The following is a 16355-nucleotide window of genomic DNA, read 5'->3' on the forward strand; positions in this document are numbered from 1 at the left end:
TATTTAAAAAAACACTGAACGGCAATATTTAGAATTACTTTACATTTTTAATGAAAGAACATTTGAATGTTTAGTTTAAACCTGAAAAATACAGAACAGTGCACCCTTATCTCGAACTCTTCAATCTAGTACAACCTCCATAAACCAGATAGAAGAAACCATATATAATCATACAATCTGAAAATCAACAAGAAGAAAAAACACCATATACAGATGTTCTGCACAGACAAAACTACATTTATTGGAAGAAAAATGTGCAAAGATTGTTCTTTGAGTTAAGAGTCAATGGAGGTACCGATACTTCCTTCTCTGACAGATTCTAGGATTTTCATTTCTGACCATTGTTTCTATCACTGCAATTATTTTAAAGGATTTATCTTTATTCTGCTGTGCGTTTTCATTTTAATGTTTTTGTTAATTTAATGAAATTGCAAATGAAGGTAATCTCAATTTCCTTTTGAGTTGAAAAAAGGTTTGAAATGCATTAAAATAAACAATCTGTATTAACAGAGCAAGCATTTGGGAGTGTTCATTTATTTATTTATTTAAAGAAACCCCTATTATTTGTGATGAGTACCATGAGATGACTTGCTATATTCGGCACAACATAAATAAAGTTGAATTGAATTTGTATTATCGAGGCCAGACATGGGCCCCCAAATGGATTCCCCCAAAAATTGTGATTTAAGAAGTTAATTTGACACATGACAGAGAAAGCAGAAAATAAAATAAAAACAACAACAAAATAACAGTAATATAACAAACAAAATTACTTTTAAAAATACACAAAACCGCAGTAAAATACATCAAAACATAGAAAATAACACCAAAAACACATAAAAGGAGTTCAAAAACAAAACCTATGATTTAAAAAATATGCGCAAAAATAAAAAACCCCAAAAACACAATACATGGAAACAAACCCTTTGTTCTCTCCTGCATTAATGCTCCGATTCGTCAATATTCTGTTTGTTGATAACGTGGCCCTCAGTTCAGATATCATGATATTTCAGAGCCAATTTTCCCTCTTTTCTTTTGCCTTAATTGCATTTATTGTAACAATATCCCACCTCAGGGGAAAGGCGTGCATGCTTGGTATAACTGGTCCGGTCTGCAGATGGGAACGCGTTATCTCATGTACCATGTGTTGAAAAGTGTTTAACGAAATCTGACTAAAAAGCAGTATCGAGTCCAGGTCCTTTTCACTTGTGTGTCCAAGGTGGGTCATAGACAGTGACGTGCAGTCAGGGTAGGCAAGGTAGGCAGTGCCTACCCAAGGGTGAATTGATATTTTGATTATTTGTTTTAATTATAATATAATTATAAATGATTTATTTTTCCATTTCCGATAGCCTACAGTACCTGTAAGTTTGAAAGTGTCAGCATTTTGTGCGTTTCATAGACCAAATGACTAAACAGCGCTATTTCCTGGTATGGCTGCAAAGTCTCACTCCGCTGTAAGGCAGGAGGAGGCCACGCCCACTCCCAAAAGCACATTGCTGCTCTGCCTCTGTTCCCATAGCGTGTTTTTATGTGTTTGTGCACGCGCAGTCAGTTCGCCAAGATGACAACCATTTATGTCGAAAGGCAGCTCTCTACGCTGCCTTTGAACGTAACCGTGCTATGCTAAATCCTATACGTAAGTTCACAGTGCATTAGTGAATTGATAGAGTGTGGCCACTGCTGTTATGTTCTCTAGCTAGAAGGCGAGATAACACTATAGGCAGGATGAGACGATAGAGAAACTTTCTTTTGAGAAAAAACGACAGCTTTTAAAAGATGGGAGACCAACACCTGAGCTACCAGAGCTTCAGCAAAGGAAAGGTCAGAAATATGTTTATATTTTTTACAGTGAAAGGAAGGATTGACTTTGTGGATGCGTCTCACTGAGGCTTTTCTATGTGTGGATGGCCCCCGCAGAGCCCCAGGGGCAAGGGGGGCGGAACCTGAACCTCAGGGGCCGGTCGTCAGACTCTTTTCCCAAGAGCAGCTCCTCTGCTGGGAAGAGCAGACCACAGACCCTTGGGTAGTGTCCACGCTATCCAGAGGTTACACACTACAGTTCCGACGCCGGCCCCCTACATTCAGCGAGATCAAACGCAGTGTGGTCAGAGATCCCGTAAAATCCCTTGTGCTACATCACGAGGTAGTCACCCTTCTAGAGAAGGGTGCCATCGAGCTAGTGGAACTGGAGGCTTGCCTCAGCGGGTTTTACTCCACTTATTTTCTAGTGCCCAAAAAAGAGGGCGGATTTTGCCCGATCCTGGACTTGGGGGGGTTGAACCGGTTTCTCAAAGTTCTCCCCTTCCATATGCTGCGTGTAGCAGATGTCCTTCAGACTGTCTCAGCAGGAGACTGGTTGGTGACGGTGGATCTGAATCACGTGGATCTGAATCATCGCTTAAGGCTTACATGGAGGCGACAGCTAGCCTACGAACGACAGACAGCCTTTTCGCCTGCCATGGGGGCTGTAGAAGGGGGACCGCACTTTCTAAACAGAGACTCTCTCACTGGGTAGTGGAGGTCATTCAGTATGCCTATAGTGCAACCGCCAGAGGCGGTTCTGGCGGACATCCAGGATTCATAGAACCGTACTTACATACGTAACCCTCATTCTGAGTTGTTGTTGTTGTTATTTTCTCTGTGTTTCCAACACAAACAACGGATGTGCTGTCGTGTCATGAAATATATCTTGTTGGGAGAGTATGGAGGCTGTATTAAATAATTGTTTGTTTCTTTAATTGTGTTTTACGATGTTGATTTTGTTTGATTGACACTTGCCAGCAGAAACATATGAAATTGTCATTGGTGGTCTCGATTTGCAACGTGCCTACCCAACCCTAGTGGTCACGGCACGTCACTGGTCATAGAGTGAATATGCGCTGTGTCATCGTCAGTAGCTCTACACTAAGTACTGCCAATTCACACCATGTAAGAAAAGCTTTGCCAAGTGAAGTGTTTTTTAGGAACTACAGTGCAGGATTTTTATCTTTATCACTTGCTATGCATCAGGTATTATCAGATCTCTCCAATGCGCAATGCACTTTGGCTGACCTCATTCAGAACATTTGGTGCTAAAAAGATGCTTTATGACTCACTTCCAGGGGAGTTTTCTTTTGGGCCACATTTTGTGGTGTATATGCTCAATTCCTCCTTTTTCCTTTAATGAGTGTAAGACTTTCACAGACTCTTCACTCTACAAAGAGAATAAATAAGCTACAAAGAACCATCTGAAACGCTGCTGCTGGATGGGATTTGTCTCATGCAGATGAAAATAAAAAAGCAACAACGATGTTTTTGGCTGAAGTGGTGAACCTTTGAAAGTTTAACAACTCCTCTGCATGAAAAAATAATCTGCTGAACTCCATCTGTTTTTATTCTATTGGATTAAATCACTAGTTAGAGACTTTCTTTACAAGACTTTATAAGTTTAATAATATTTACCAATATAAAAATCAGGGTAGGGATCAATTATCATTGTAATCGCGTAATTGATAATTCATTATAATTATGATGTAATTATAATTGTAATTATATTTGGAAAAAAAATCTGTTGCTGTTGTAATCATATTTGAATTTTAATTTCGTTCAGAAAATTGACTTCGTATTTGTAATTGACATGGAAAATCTTTAAAAACTGTCAGTGCCAAGGCATAAAAATTAAAAAAAAATTTAGATTTTGGGTTCATGAGACGCTAAAAACTAGTTTAAATATGATAAGCACACAAACTGGGTTTAAAATCCAGTAAGGTATGAAAAATGAGAAAAAAACACCCACATTTCAGAGGTGAATGCAAAAAAATTAAAAACGTTACCATTTTTTTATGAGATGAGGCTATCATAAGACCCTAAAAACATTTTATGGGCTTATTTATTTCAGGCTCAGTAATTGTCATTCTTTAAATTTGAACTTTAGTAATTCAGAACATATTTGTAATTGAGTTTCAGGGCAAAAAAATTATAATTGTAATTTTAACTTATGTAACAAAAAAAATCCGGTCACTGTAACCATATTGAAATGTGTTGCAAAAGCAAATACATGTCACAGAACATGATGTACATGGTCACATGACCACTTCTCTCAGAGAAAACATGGCGCGGTACGAGACCCGGACATTTCTTAGCATTATACTTAAAAATGATTACTGCCACATTAGGCGTAAAACAACAAAGGAATATATATTATATTATAAGCAGGTTGGGAGCGTCCGTCTCCCTGCGGCAAGGTCTTGTGGGATGAGATTTCACGTGAGTTACGAGGCTCCTCCTCAAAACAACGTTCAATTGAAACAAGTTCAAGGCGCAATTATACTTTGTCGACATTTAGAAATATCACTTTTATTTTTGTGAAAATCTGTAAAGCAAGCCCAGCTATAGACAGCTTTCATGACACCTTATTCATGCCAATGACAGCGTAAGATCAGCCTTATACTGTATATAAAACTTCAAGTTAAGTGTTACCGATACATTTTTGGAAAAACTGATCCACTGACCAATTTATTTTAGCTTTTTTAAACAAATATTGGTTGGATCAGATTTTTTCTTAAACTTATGGAGAGTTTACCACCCATTAAAAACCCTTTTCTCTCTCAACCACCCACCGATGAAGTTCCTCAACTTCAGGTGTTCGTCGCCTTGCTTCCAGTTGCGTGGCCAGCTGACCAGCACGGCGTTATGTTTCAAACCCCCGAGCCCGCTGGCCTGGAGCAGGTGAGATGTGGCGTCGCGCAGGTTGGAGGACACGGTCACCTGACAGAAGCCCTTCACTTTCTCAGTCTCCATCAGCTTACGCAATGCCTGCAAAGAGATTCACGTTGGGTAATCACACAACTGATTCAAATGAACAAGCATGCTGTATATGAGCCACAAGAGGCTAGTTTTCATCTGGTGTCCCTGGCCAGACTTTACCTAAAATGTAAAAGGTTCAAAAGCCTGTCTAGGTTTTTAGTGCATTTTGTTTTCATTATTTCTCTATTCATGCTTCCTGCTTTCTATTCAATATATGTAGTCATTTTATGCGTAAACTGGCGTGTTCTACATATTGGATCCTTATCTAGTGTCATCAATAATAGATATTATGTCATGGTTTCTCTTTACATTTGGCAAAACGACTTGTTTTCTTTTATCTGCTTTCTTAGTTAATCTGCTGCTGATTTTGTCTTCACCTCCAGACCTTTAGTTTCATTTTTTTTGTTAATAAGCTCTTTTTCTCCAATATCGACTTTTTTATACTTTGGCTTCACGTCACACTACACCCACCCTGTCAATAAAAGCAAGAAAAAACACCATTAAATCAGCAGTTTTGTGTGTGTTGGTAAAGGCTTATTTGTGCTGGAGGCTGCCAGAAGTTACTTCATTTGTTTTTTGATGCCGGCAGTTGTTTCAATTTTGAAATCCTCTCAGTGCTTGGGGGAGATTACTATTTATTAAACCTTGGACTTGCTTACCTGCGTGAGTCACAAACTGCAGCATCCACACCATCCCTTACCTCCTTTTTCTTTATTCTTTCATCAAACCGAGCTACAGTAACCATCACATCCTCACATACTGTTTAAGGTTGAAAAGAGGTGGAAAATATATGGTGAGTTTTCACAGGAATCTAAAATTGGTAGTTTTGGGAATTAATAATAAAAGCACCTTTCAGGTCACCCAAGGACACCGTACAGCACAAAATAAAAACAGATTCAAAAATTATTCAAAAAAATAAACTTTTCTTGGGAATTACTTATTGGAATTGAGCAGAAATTGAAAGCAATTCTAAAGAACTGCATCATATCATAGCCCAACATAAATATGAATATCCATTCAAAATAAAACATTTCCACTAGGGTTGCAAGATTCCAGGAATTTTGAATGTCTTAAACTTTCCATAGGAATTCACGCAATTACTTGGAAATTTTCCAACTGGAAGGTTAACCCTTCAACAGGGATGTTAAATATAGTTGGGAAAATAGATGTTGACATCATCTAAAATATCAGCATCAGTTATTAAAAAGTTACACAGAATTTCTGGTTAATTCCAATAAATAATTCCCATGAAAGGGATATATGTCCTTAGGTAATGGCAGCCATGCTTCTGTCAGTATGCCCCAGGACAGCTGTGGCTACATTGTAGCTTACCACCACCGGTATGATGATGTGAGTGACTGGTGTGACGATATGATATATTCTGTAATGCACTTTGAGTCTCCTCGAAAAAAGTGATATATATATATATATATATATATATATACACACAGACCCTTTCCAAAAACTTATTTTTACACAATTTGGGCTTCCAGCTCCTAAAACCCACAAAAACAGGAATTCAAAAAGTAGAAAAAGGACTGTACTGTTGGCCAGAGGTCCAAGGTCCTCTTTTCTGATGAAAGTAAAGTGTTCCTTTCATTCGGGAATCAAGGTCCAAGGGTTTGGAGGAAGACGGGTGAGGAACAGAACCCAAACTGCTTGAGGTCCAGTGTGAAATATCCACAGTCAGTCATGATTTGGAGTGTAATGTTCTGTTCTGTTCCTCACTCGTCTTCCTCCAAACTCACTCAAACTATGTACGAAATTATGCAAATGTTAAAGCAGAACCGCACTGAAGAATAACGGCCAGTGACATGAAATTAACCAACTAGGCATTCAAAAAAATCTAGTAAGTCTTTCTATTATTATTCAGAATCAGATGAATACATCCTTTCACTATTCATCCTTTTCACTAAACAGTAGAGTGAGTCACTTTTCTCTTTTACATCTTTCAAACAACAAAAAACATCAGGCTTATTTCACAGTCTTTTATACCATTTAAAGAATTAAACATTTTTTTTATTTCATTTTCTTAAGAGCAAGACTTAAAAAAGGCTAAAAGAAAGAAAAAGCAGTTATAACTGCCTTTAAAGCCATTCAGCGTTGTTGCAATGAGGCAGCACTGTGATCACATTTAGTTACAAACAAAAAGTCTCTCATTGGTAAAGTCATCTCACAATGAGTCATTACTGTAAATAAGCAGCGATCAATGAGATATGCAACACTTCCAAACATTGTAACATAAGCTATTGTTATAGATGAATACAAGGAGTATTTCTTTTCTGATTTCTGATCTGTTGCTGTCGTAATCGTAATTAAATTGTAATTGAGTTCAGATAATTGACTTTGTCATTGTAATTGCCATGAAAATTCTATAAAAGTTGTTAATTATAATTTAACGCAAAACTGGGGAGCCATTATACAGGTCTATGTACAGTTCTACACATACGTAGTGTTATTATTAAATTATTTGAATATGTTTCATATCAAGCTTTCCCACATTTTACCAATTAAAAAAAATATTAAAACCAATATTTTCATTGATTAGGAAGCCTAATAAGGTAACCAATCGATAGGAAAGAAATAACATGATAGATATTTGGTTTTTGTGTGTTTTACAGCAGATTTAGGATCAGTTATCATCAGAGATGCTAACAGAAAGCTAGCACAAGAGGAAGGTTAACTTTAGTTATTTATTAAAGGCTCAGTAATTGTGATTAATTGTAAATGAACTTTAGTAAATGAGAACATAATTATAATTAACTTTCTGAGGATGAAAAATAATTGCAATTTAATTGTAATTGGAAAAAATGCTGGTAAGAGTAAATCAGGACGTAATTGTGACTGAAAGATTCAACTGACTCCAACCCTGGTTTATTGCGTTCATTGTGATCCATTACCTGCTCTGCACGCTGAGACTGCTCAAAGTTTTTGAGGAAAGTTCCCTCCAGAGCCGTGCCGACGATGGTCAGACCTTTTCCCGCCTTCAGCTGGTTGGTCAGAGACAGCAGACGAGGCTGCTCCACGTTCTGCTCACCGTCAGTGCTGACCAGCACCAGCAGCTGTGGCCTGTTCACACAAGACAGAAGTCAGTCAGTAGGGGTGTGCATTGCCATCAATCTAATAAGATACACGATTTCTGTGTCACGATATGATATATCCCAATACTTAATACGATATATCTCACTATATCAATAATTACAAATTTCACCTTTTCAAGTACAAAATGGTATGAAATGCAATTTATTTAATTTTTTATATACTTACTTAACAAGTAAATGTAACTAACCAGAGGTGACAAATAACCAAATACAAATACTTTGTTACTGTACTTAAGTAGTTTTTTCCAAGTACTTCTCGCTGCAGCCTGTGGAATGACTGACGCCGCCCCCTCCGACAGCTATATCTGTCTTTCACATGTGGCTCACTATTTCCTGCTGCTTCTTTATCCAATGCGCTGAGCTGTTAAAAAAACGCCCACATGTGTGACGGTGTCCAGTGAAGCAACTTTTCAATGTAACCTCAAAATTAGCCGAGGAGGTGGAGGTGGTAGCAGTTAAGGTTCGGTTTAGGGTTAATAACAAAGAAAGCTTAGTATTGCAAAGTTCCAAATTTGCCAAAACAGTGGAGGCGGTAGTGGTTGAGGTTAGTGGAAAAGTTCATGTCCAGGTATTGGATACGACTATCTTAACTCATAACGATCTTTGGCTGTTCCTGATTGGATGTTACACGCTGTGAGAAGTTTTATGGAAGTGAAGGATAAGCCAATCAAAACAGCTGGGGGCATGGCCGGACATTCCTACCCCGCCCCATTCCACGGTTCGCTGCGAGAACCCTCTAGTTTTTTCTGGTATCTGTACTTAACTTGAGTATTTTTTTTTTTTTTTTACTCCTTACTTTTGAAAACAAATACTTGTACTTTCTATTCCTTACATTTAAAAATGAGCTTGTGACTTTTAAGACCTTTGAAGATGATGCCACGACGTAAAAAGACACAAACCAACAACCGCTTCTGCTGCTTGTGAACGGCTTTTCAGCACAGCACGACTCATCTTCAGACCAAAAAGGACACGTCTCCTAACATGATTCTCATGATGATGAGGTCCCTTTCTTTTATGGTTAACATTTTCAAGTTTTTAAAAATGTTAAACTCAAAGCTGCACTGAGCATTTGCATTTTTTTTTTTCTTGAAACATTTCTAAAAGTTCTTAAAAAAAAAATCAAAGATAAGGAATTTGCTGGTTTAAAAACCCTGTTTTGTTATTGAAGGGACATTTGTTTTACTTTTTTACCTAAGTACCTTTAGTAACATGTACTATTATACTTTTACTCAAGTGAGAGAGCAACTTCAATACTTTTACTTTTACCAAAGTCATTTTTTATTCAAGTATTGATACTTTTACTTGAGTACTGAAGACTAATACTTTTGCCACCTCTGTAACTAACTGTAATTAAGGTACCAAAATCAAAAACAAGTGGTATGGTTACCAAACTGTCAACCTAAGTTTTTCAAAAAAGTTGAACTTCTGCTTCTCCAACAGATTCTGATTCTGTTAAGTTCTTAACTTCTTTGAAAAAATAGAAAAAGTCAACAAATACATCTGTAAAAGTGCCCAGTATGTTTTAGGAAAATAAAGTGGAATCCACTTCCATTTGTGAGGTAGGTTAACAAGGTCTGATGTGTTTCACTGACACCTAGTGACCATATGTTAGCGCAATTAAATGTTTTGTTTTATTAATAAACATGAATAAAAAAATCAATTTGGACAGTTTTTGGATCGATACGATAGTCGCGCGGTGAAATATTGCAATATATCGCCACATTTATTTTTCTTACACCTTTAGAAGTGAGCAAAGCCAGGGGAGCAGCTGAGCAGGCATGGACATGCTGGTTATCATAATGTTAAAGGTGCAGTCTGCAACTCTTATAAAAGTGACTTTTTTTGTCATATTTGCTAAAGCTGTCACTATGTAAGGACAGCTTTACATGAAACTAGTAGTTTGTGTGAAAAAAACAGACTCATTGAGTCCCCCCTGCTGCTCCTGCAGCCTTTGGCAGATTGCCAGAATGCACCAAGCAAAAATAACCAATCAGAGCCAGGATGGTGTTTGATGGACTGTCTGACAGCTTCCCGTTTCCCGGAGCTAGAGCGTCATCTTTTTTTTACAGTGTATGGTTTGGAGGAGTAGAAGGTGGAATTAACAACTTTTCTGCTTGAAAGGTAATTACTGCTCCTTGATTTACATTATGTTTGATTTGTAATTGTTACACTAGAACTCTGTAGTGCATGTGTTGTTCATGTGCACGCAGCAGCCTCCGTGTGGGCTGCTGTAAGTGACACTGTGTTGTTGCTGCTGTTGCTGAGGTGTGTGCACATAAAGAGAGAGAAATGCTGCAGTAATATGCTTTCATAAGTGCATGTTATATTACTGTGATGTTGCTGTCGGACTAACGTTAGCTTGTTTGCTCCTCTGAGGGAGGGACTTTGGAAAGTTTGGAGGCAGAGCAAGAGAGCAGCGGGGAGGGCGGGAGGGGGAGGGAGGGATATGAGAGTTGCGGACTGCACCTTTAATGAGAGTCAAAGTAAAAAACAAACTCATCCGGTGTTTGTGTGTATTACCTCCAGTTCTTAGTGTGTGGCGGGCCTTCCTCCAGACGCATGAGAGCGTAACGGGCAGCGCTCAGAGAAAGACCTCGTATCCCATCACCCCACTCTTTCTCCGCACTGAGACACAAAAATATGTCAGAAGAAACGAGACAGAGTTATAGCTTCCCAAAAAAAATCAAATATGGCAACAAAACAGTGACAGCAAGCACAGATAAACCCACTTTCAGATTCAATCTTAACATCATTTAGTAATAATTTGGGTTTCGTTTTCTGATTAGATTTGACTATAAGTCTCTGAGTTGATACTTTTGGAGATTATTCGTCCACTTTCTAGATATCAGTGCTTATCACAGTTTATTGGTATTTTTCACCTGATAAGAAAGTAGCCAACCATCCATCTTGTGCTGTAATATCCCTAAATAAACGGTTTGAATGGCTCTTAGATCTAAATGTTGATGGTGGGGAAGACAAAACAACCCAGTTTTTCTTTGACACTTGAAAAAGTTTTTAATCAATTAATTATTTTTTGTTTGGGAATACAATGGTACACAGCAATAATACACAATACACATACTGCTCATCATTCTATATATATATATATATATATATATATATATATATTTAAACCCAAGGCCCTGAAAAAAGGGTCAAACAACAAGAACAGGAGAACAGTGTCTCTGACAGTAATAATAATCAAATACCATAAACGGTAAATAGTAACAATCGGAAAAAAAAGTACATGTATATAATATGTATACAAACTCATATGCCCACGTTAAAAAAAATATATATATATATATTTATATATCAATAAATTAGAAATAAACTAACCCAAATTAAGTCCCAAGTACAAGTGAGTAACTGTGACGTCTAGTCCACTGAGTGGAATTGCTGATGTTTGATAACTGTATTGCTTGCAGCTTCGTCTGTATCAGATAGCAGCTTAACAATTAAATAATAAAGAATCGAAGAAACAAAATGGCTTTCTAACACATATGCCCACACATGAAAAAAACACTGGTGTAAACTAAACACTGACATCCATCCAGCCAATCCTGTGTCTAGTCCACGGTCTGCTCTGCACTTACCCTGCAAACTCGATATACTTGTAGATGGAACCGGCAATTACCATGGCAACGATGGCGTAGTACCAGGAACAGAGGAACATAAGAGTGAGACACAAGCTCATTCCAAGGAAAGACAGAGCCCTGCAGAGAGACACCGGTGGATTTAACAAAACGCACTGAATCATAAGAGTTTTCACAGTTTCCACCGAACTGACCAGTGGTAGAACTTGAAGCGAGGCCTCCAGTTTGGAGTCCTCAGCAGCGTCTGGAGGGCACAGGCCAGGTTTACAAACATGTAGCACATTAAGAAGAACCTGCGGAGTAAACCAACAAGCCAAAGTTAGAATCAAAGTTTTTCACAATGCTTTTTCAAAACTTTGACAAAATATTTTTGTCACCCATATTGCATTATTTGTCAAGTAACGATGCACCAGCTATTGAATATTATTAAATAACGACTAACTAAGTGCTACTATGTTTAATTATAAGATTACAATTTCAATTAGCAGACACTTTTATCCAAAGCGATGTACAACACACAGTGTTAGGATAATGGACTTGCCTAGCGTCACTTTGAGATAATACTCAACATGTTTGAGGTTTAATATATTTTAAACATTAAAATAAAATAGGCAATTTCCAAAACAGTTCAATTATTCGATGACTTTTCAAAACTGAAAAATTGTTTTTTTAAATTCCATAACTTTTCCAGGACTTTCATAACCGTGTGGACCCTGTAGAATCCACAGTGAGAATTTTTAATTAAACGTGAAAACATGAACTGATTTCATTGTCTGCTTTAGGACCGATTTTAAACTCCAAAGCATCAGAGAACACAAACCTCTACTAAGCCATAGCAGTTCCTCATATTGCATTTTCAACTAAATGTTCTGTTTACATATGTATTATAAATATATCTATTATTATTTTTTTTTTATCATTTTTAATATTTTTGCACCTTATCTTTTATTTTCACATTTTCTTTGTGTAGTCTTGTTCCTTTCCTCTGCATGTGTATAATTATTTATTATTAGGGTCTTTTTATTTTCATTTCATTTTTTTTATTTTTAATGTGCCGCTCTTTACCGTTCTAGTTACAGCTCAGGGTTTAATACAGTATTTTCATTCATTTCTTCATTTGAGCAGCATATTATAAACTTATTTTACATAATAACAAATGACAGAGGAACCAGTCCTAGTCTGAGTCAAATTTCATGAACATCAGTCAATTACGAACCGAGATATTAATTTTGGACATTTTGCCAATAATGAGAGATAAGGATTTTTAAAAACTGATCGAGAATCTGTATATTTTACTGGATAATCTGCAAAATCTAATCACTTGTTCCTAATCCCATTTAGACCTTCCCTGAACATTTCATCAAAATTCATCCATTAGTGTTTGACTTAGACTGTTCACGGACAAATACATAAATACATGCCGGCAAAAACATAACCTCCTTGGCAGAGGTAAATATTTAGTTTGTTTTGAAACCAATTATTATTCTCACCTAATATCTCTCAACTCATAAATTACCCTAACCCATCTATTAAACGTCCTTTTGTTGGTGCCAGAATGAGGTATTTGCTTAAAAATCCAACATTAATTTGTTCTGCACTCTGTGAAAAGTTGGTTCTAATGCACATTGTGGCATGTTCCCTGCTTTTATATAGTTGAAAGCCTAAGAATCAGGGGTGGACTGCGACAAGAATTCTGCCCTGGAATTTTTTGTTCAGACCAGCCGACTACATAATCAGTGACACCATGTAGAAGCTGTTAATAAGTCAGTAATGCTCAACATGTGGCTTTTTATGTCTTAATTTAAGAACTATGTTCTTTGGCCATTTTTCAGCTTAATTTGTTCCATTTTTGCTCATTTTCAAAAAGTTCTGACACTTTTTTCAGACTTCAACTTTCTTTTGCGAATAAATATCCCTTTTTCCTATCTTTTATTCATTTTTACAAGTTCTTTTTGACACTTATCAATTTTGTCCTTTCATAATTTTTTTTGTTGTTGCCATTTTTCATCCAAATAAGGTAACTTTTGCCAAACAAATATCACTTGTTTCCTTTCCCCCCCTTTTTCACTGTTGTTTGCCACATTTTGCCCATTTAAGCTACAATTTTCTATTACATACCACCTGGTTCCTCTTTATTTGCCCATTTTTTTGTCCACTCTTGACTGCTTTTGGCCCATTTTAGTCACTTTTCTTGCCACTTTTTGCCACTTTTGTACTATTTTTGGCCACCTGTTACCATGACTGCCTACACTCGCCCGTCAAACCCCCCCCCAAAAAACCTAATGGACTGAACCAGCCCACTTTGGGACAACGGTATGCCAGATGGCCCTTCCACCCCTGCTAAGAATCATGATTTGGATAAGTGGGTATGGACGGTGGCTATCTGGAACATTTCACACACATTTAGCACCAGAATCTGTTTCTTTTCAGAATGAATGTACTGAAACATGCTAAACTACGCATTTTCAAGACAGAACGGTAACAGCCTAGATCGAACATTTTGTGTTTTTAACCAATTTCCAGGCGGTAAACAATGTTTGTTTTAGTTCTTCTTACATAGAGAGGATGGGAGCCACAGCGTCCAAGGAAGCAATGAGGATTCCACTCTCGCAGATACAAGCAGTCAGCAGGAGGGACCATGTGGGCTCTCCGTTTGCCTTCCCGTGGCCAAAGATCTGTTGGGACAATCATATTCCAGAACACATGTTACTATCAGAGCTATTTTTAGAAGAAGCATTTTCTCTTGTTGAGATACAGGCATATGCAGCACCACCAGAAACTATTCACACCCAATCACCTTTTTCCCACATTCTGTTATGTTACAGACTTATTCTAAAACTGATAGCCTAGGGTTGTTATTTTGTTGAAGCACCTCTGGCAACAATCACAGCCTCTTCCCGGACATGTCTCTCTGAACGTGGCACAAGCTGTTTTGGGGGCATTTTCTTCTTTTTCTCCTCTGCAAATCCTCTCAAGCTCAGTCGGGCTGTAAGGACGGATATTTTTAGGTCCTTCCAGAGATGTTTGATTGGATCCAAGTCTGGGCTCTAGCTGGGCCACTCAAGGACATGAGCAGGCTGCTCCTGAAGCCGTTCGCTTGACATCTTGGCTCTGTGCCCCGAGACGTTGTTGTGTTGGAAGATTAATCAACGCCTTTGTCTGTTTTCTGTTAAGTTTTCTTGAAGATTCTCTCTATATTTGGCAGCTGTCATGTTACCGTCTATGCAGACGAGTTTGCCTGGTCCTGCAACATAGAAAAATCCCCATAGCATGATGCTACCACCATCGTGCTTTGCAGTAGGGATATTGATAGCCCGGTGATTAACTTTAATATTTTCAGCTCTGAGAATCCTGTGAGAATCCTTTACAACAGTGGTTCCCTAACAGGGGTACGCATACCCATAGGGGTACAGGAGCACATTGCAGGGGGATTCTCAGAAAGATTTAACAATTGATTTAAAAATAATCAGGAAATGTTCCTAGTTAGGCAATTCTTCTGTACAAATTCACCACAAACTATCAGTGATATTGCTCAATAATATATACAGTATAATACTATATTTTCTTGTCATTTATTGAAACAGGATTATTTTATCACACTTGTGACAATAGAAGACAATAATTAGCTACATTTTACATCAGAGACTGTATTACCTTACTATTGATTAATTTAATTTAAAAAAAATAAATTCCACTTTAAATTTCACTTATCTTTAATTTGTAGATTAAGCCTTAGGGAACCAATGTTTGAAACACAGTTTGGGCTTTAGGAGAAATGGAAAAAGCATATGAAATTATGGAGAGGGTACTTAAGATATGAAAAGGGTACACATGATTTGACAAAAATGCAAAGGGGGTACATGGGACTAAAACAAACTGCTTTAGAACCTTCAGAACTCCAGGCAGCTGCCATGTCCCGTTTTGTGAGATGTGGCTTCTGTCTGGTCATGCCATTATAAATGCCTGATTGGTGGAGTGTGTCGACCTTTTGAATGGTTCTTTTATATCCGCATTGGAACAATGGCGCTTGGGCTTGGTGACCATTTGATTCTTGTTCACTTCTCTGACCAAAACCCTTCTTCCCTGGTTGCTCAGCTTGGTCAGGTAGCCAGATTGAAGGAGGGTCCTGGTGGTTCATGTCTTCTTCCATTTCTCAATAATCAACACCATAATGCTTTTCAGGACCTTTAATGCTGTAAGAAATATTTTGTATTCTTCCACAGATTTGTACTATGACATTATCATGTCTCAGAGGTCTGCAGGCAATTCCTCGGACATCGTTGCATGGTTCTAATGCACATTGTGCCATGTTCCCTGCTTTTACATAGTTGAAAGCCTAAGAATCAGGGGTGGACTGCGACAAGAATTCTGCCCCTGGAATTTTTTGTTCAGACCACAGGCGGACTCCAATCAGTTGAAGAAGCATCTCAGTGATAATCACTGGAAATCAATACTTTCTAGTGGTACTCTACATTGACCCAAAGTATTGTTCAATACAGCATGTTGTGAGCAGCAGATATAGAATCGGCCTCTGCAGTATAATCAGAGCTTTTGACTGGCACTTATTTGATTGGATCCAGCACCTCATTTTTTTTGTTTTATTTTTTTCCAGCACCTCATTTGCTTTTAGGTGTTTTGATTACATTTTGAAGTATTATATTTGGACAGATGCGTCTTTTATTGAGGTGAAATCACTGGAAATTTCTTTGTACATACAAAAAATAATGTAAAAACTGAGTGCAAGTGAGGAAGAGAGGGTGATTTTCTGCAAAATTGTGTTTGTGTCAGCTTGGAAGACGGTAGAAAATGGCTATAAAAAGGCAGTTAGATTTAAAGAGTTTTTTCAGCCAAAAAGTGAAGCCAAGCCTTT

General features: G+C 37.6%; 1 protein-coding gene across 4 annotated transcripts in view; it reads right to left on the reverse strand.

Annotated features, from left to right (window-relative positions):
* Positions 1-16355, reverse strand: part of slc12a5a (solute carrier family 12 member 5a) — a 201340-nt gene that overhangs the window by 12045 nt on the left and 172940 nt on the right. For all 4 annotated transcript variants that reach the window (XM_028445742.1, XM_028445741.1, XM_028445739.1 and 1 more), the window contains exons 13-18: positions 14042-14160; positions 11680-11778; positions 11486-11605; positions 10410-10514; positions 7689-7857; positions 4602-4797 (exon numbers count right to left, since the gene is read on the reverse strand). In XM_028445742.1, the coding sequence (XP_028301543.1) occupies positions 4602-4797; positions 7689-7857; positions 10410-10514; positions 11486-11605; positions 11680-11778; positions 14042-14160 (808 nt within the window). The remainder of the gene's footprint in view (positions 1-4601; positions 4798-7688; positions 7858-10409; positions 10515-11485; positions 11606-11679; positions 11779-14041; positions 14161-16355) is intronic.

The sequence above is a fragment of the Gouania willdenowi genome, chromosome 5 (genome assembly GCF_900634775.1).
Source record: "Gouania willdenowi chromosome 5, fGouWil2.1, whole genome shotgun sequence".
In the NCBI taxonomy this organism is placed as follows: Eukaryota; Metazoa; Chordata; class Actinopteri; order Blenniiformes; family Gobiesocidae; genus Gouania; species Gouania willdenowi.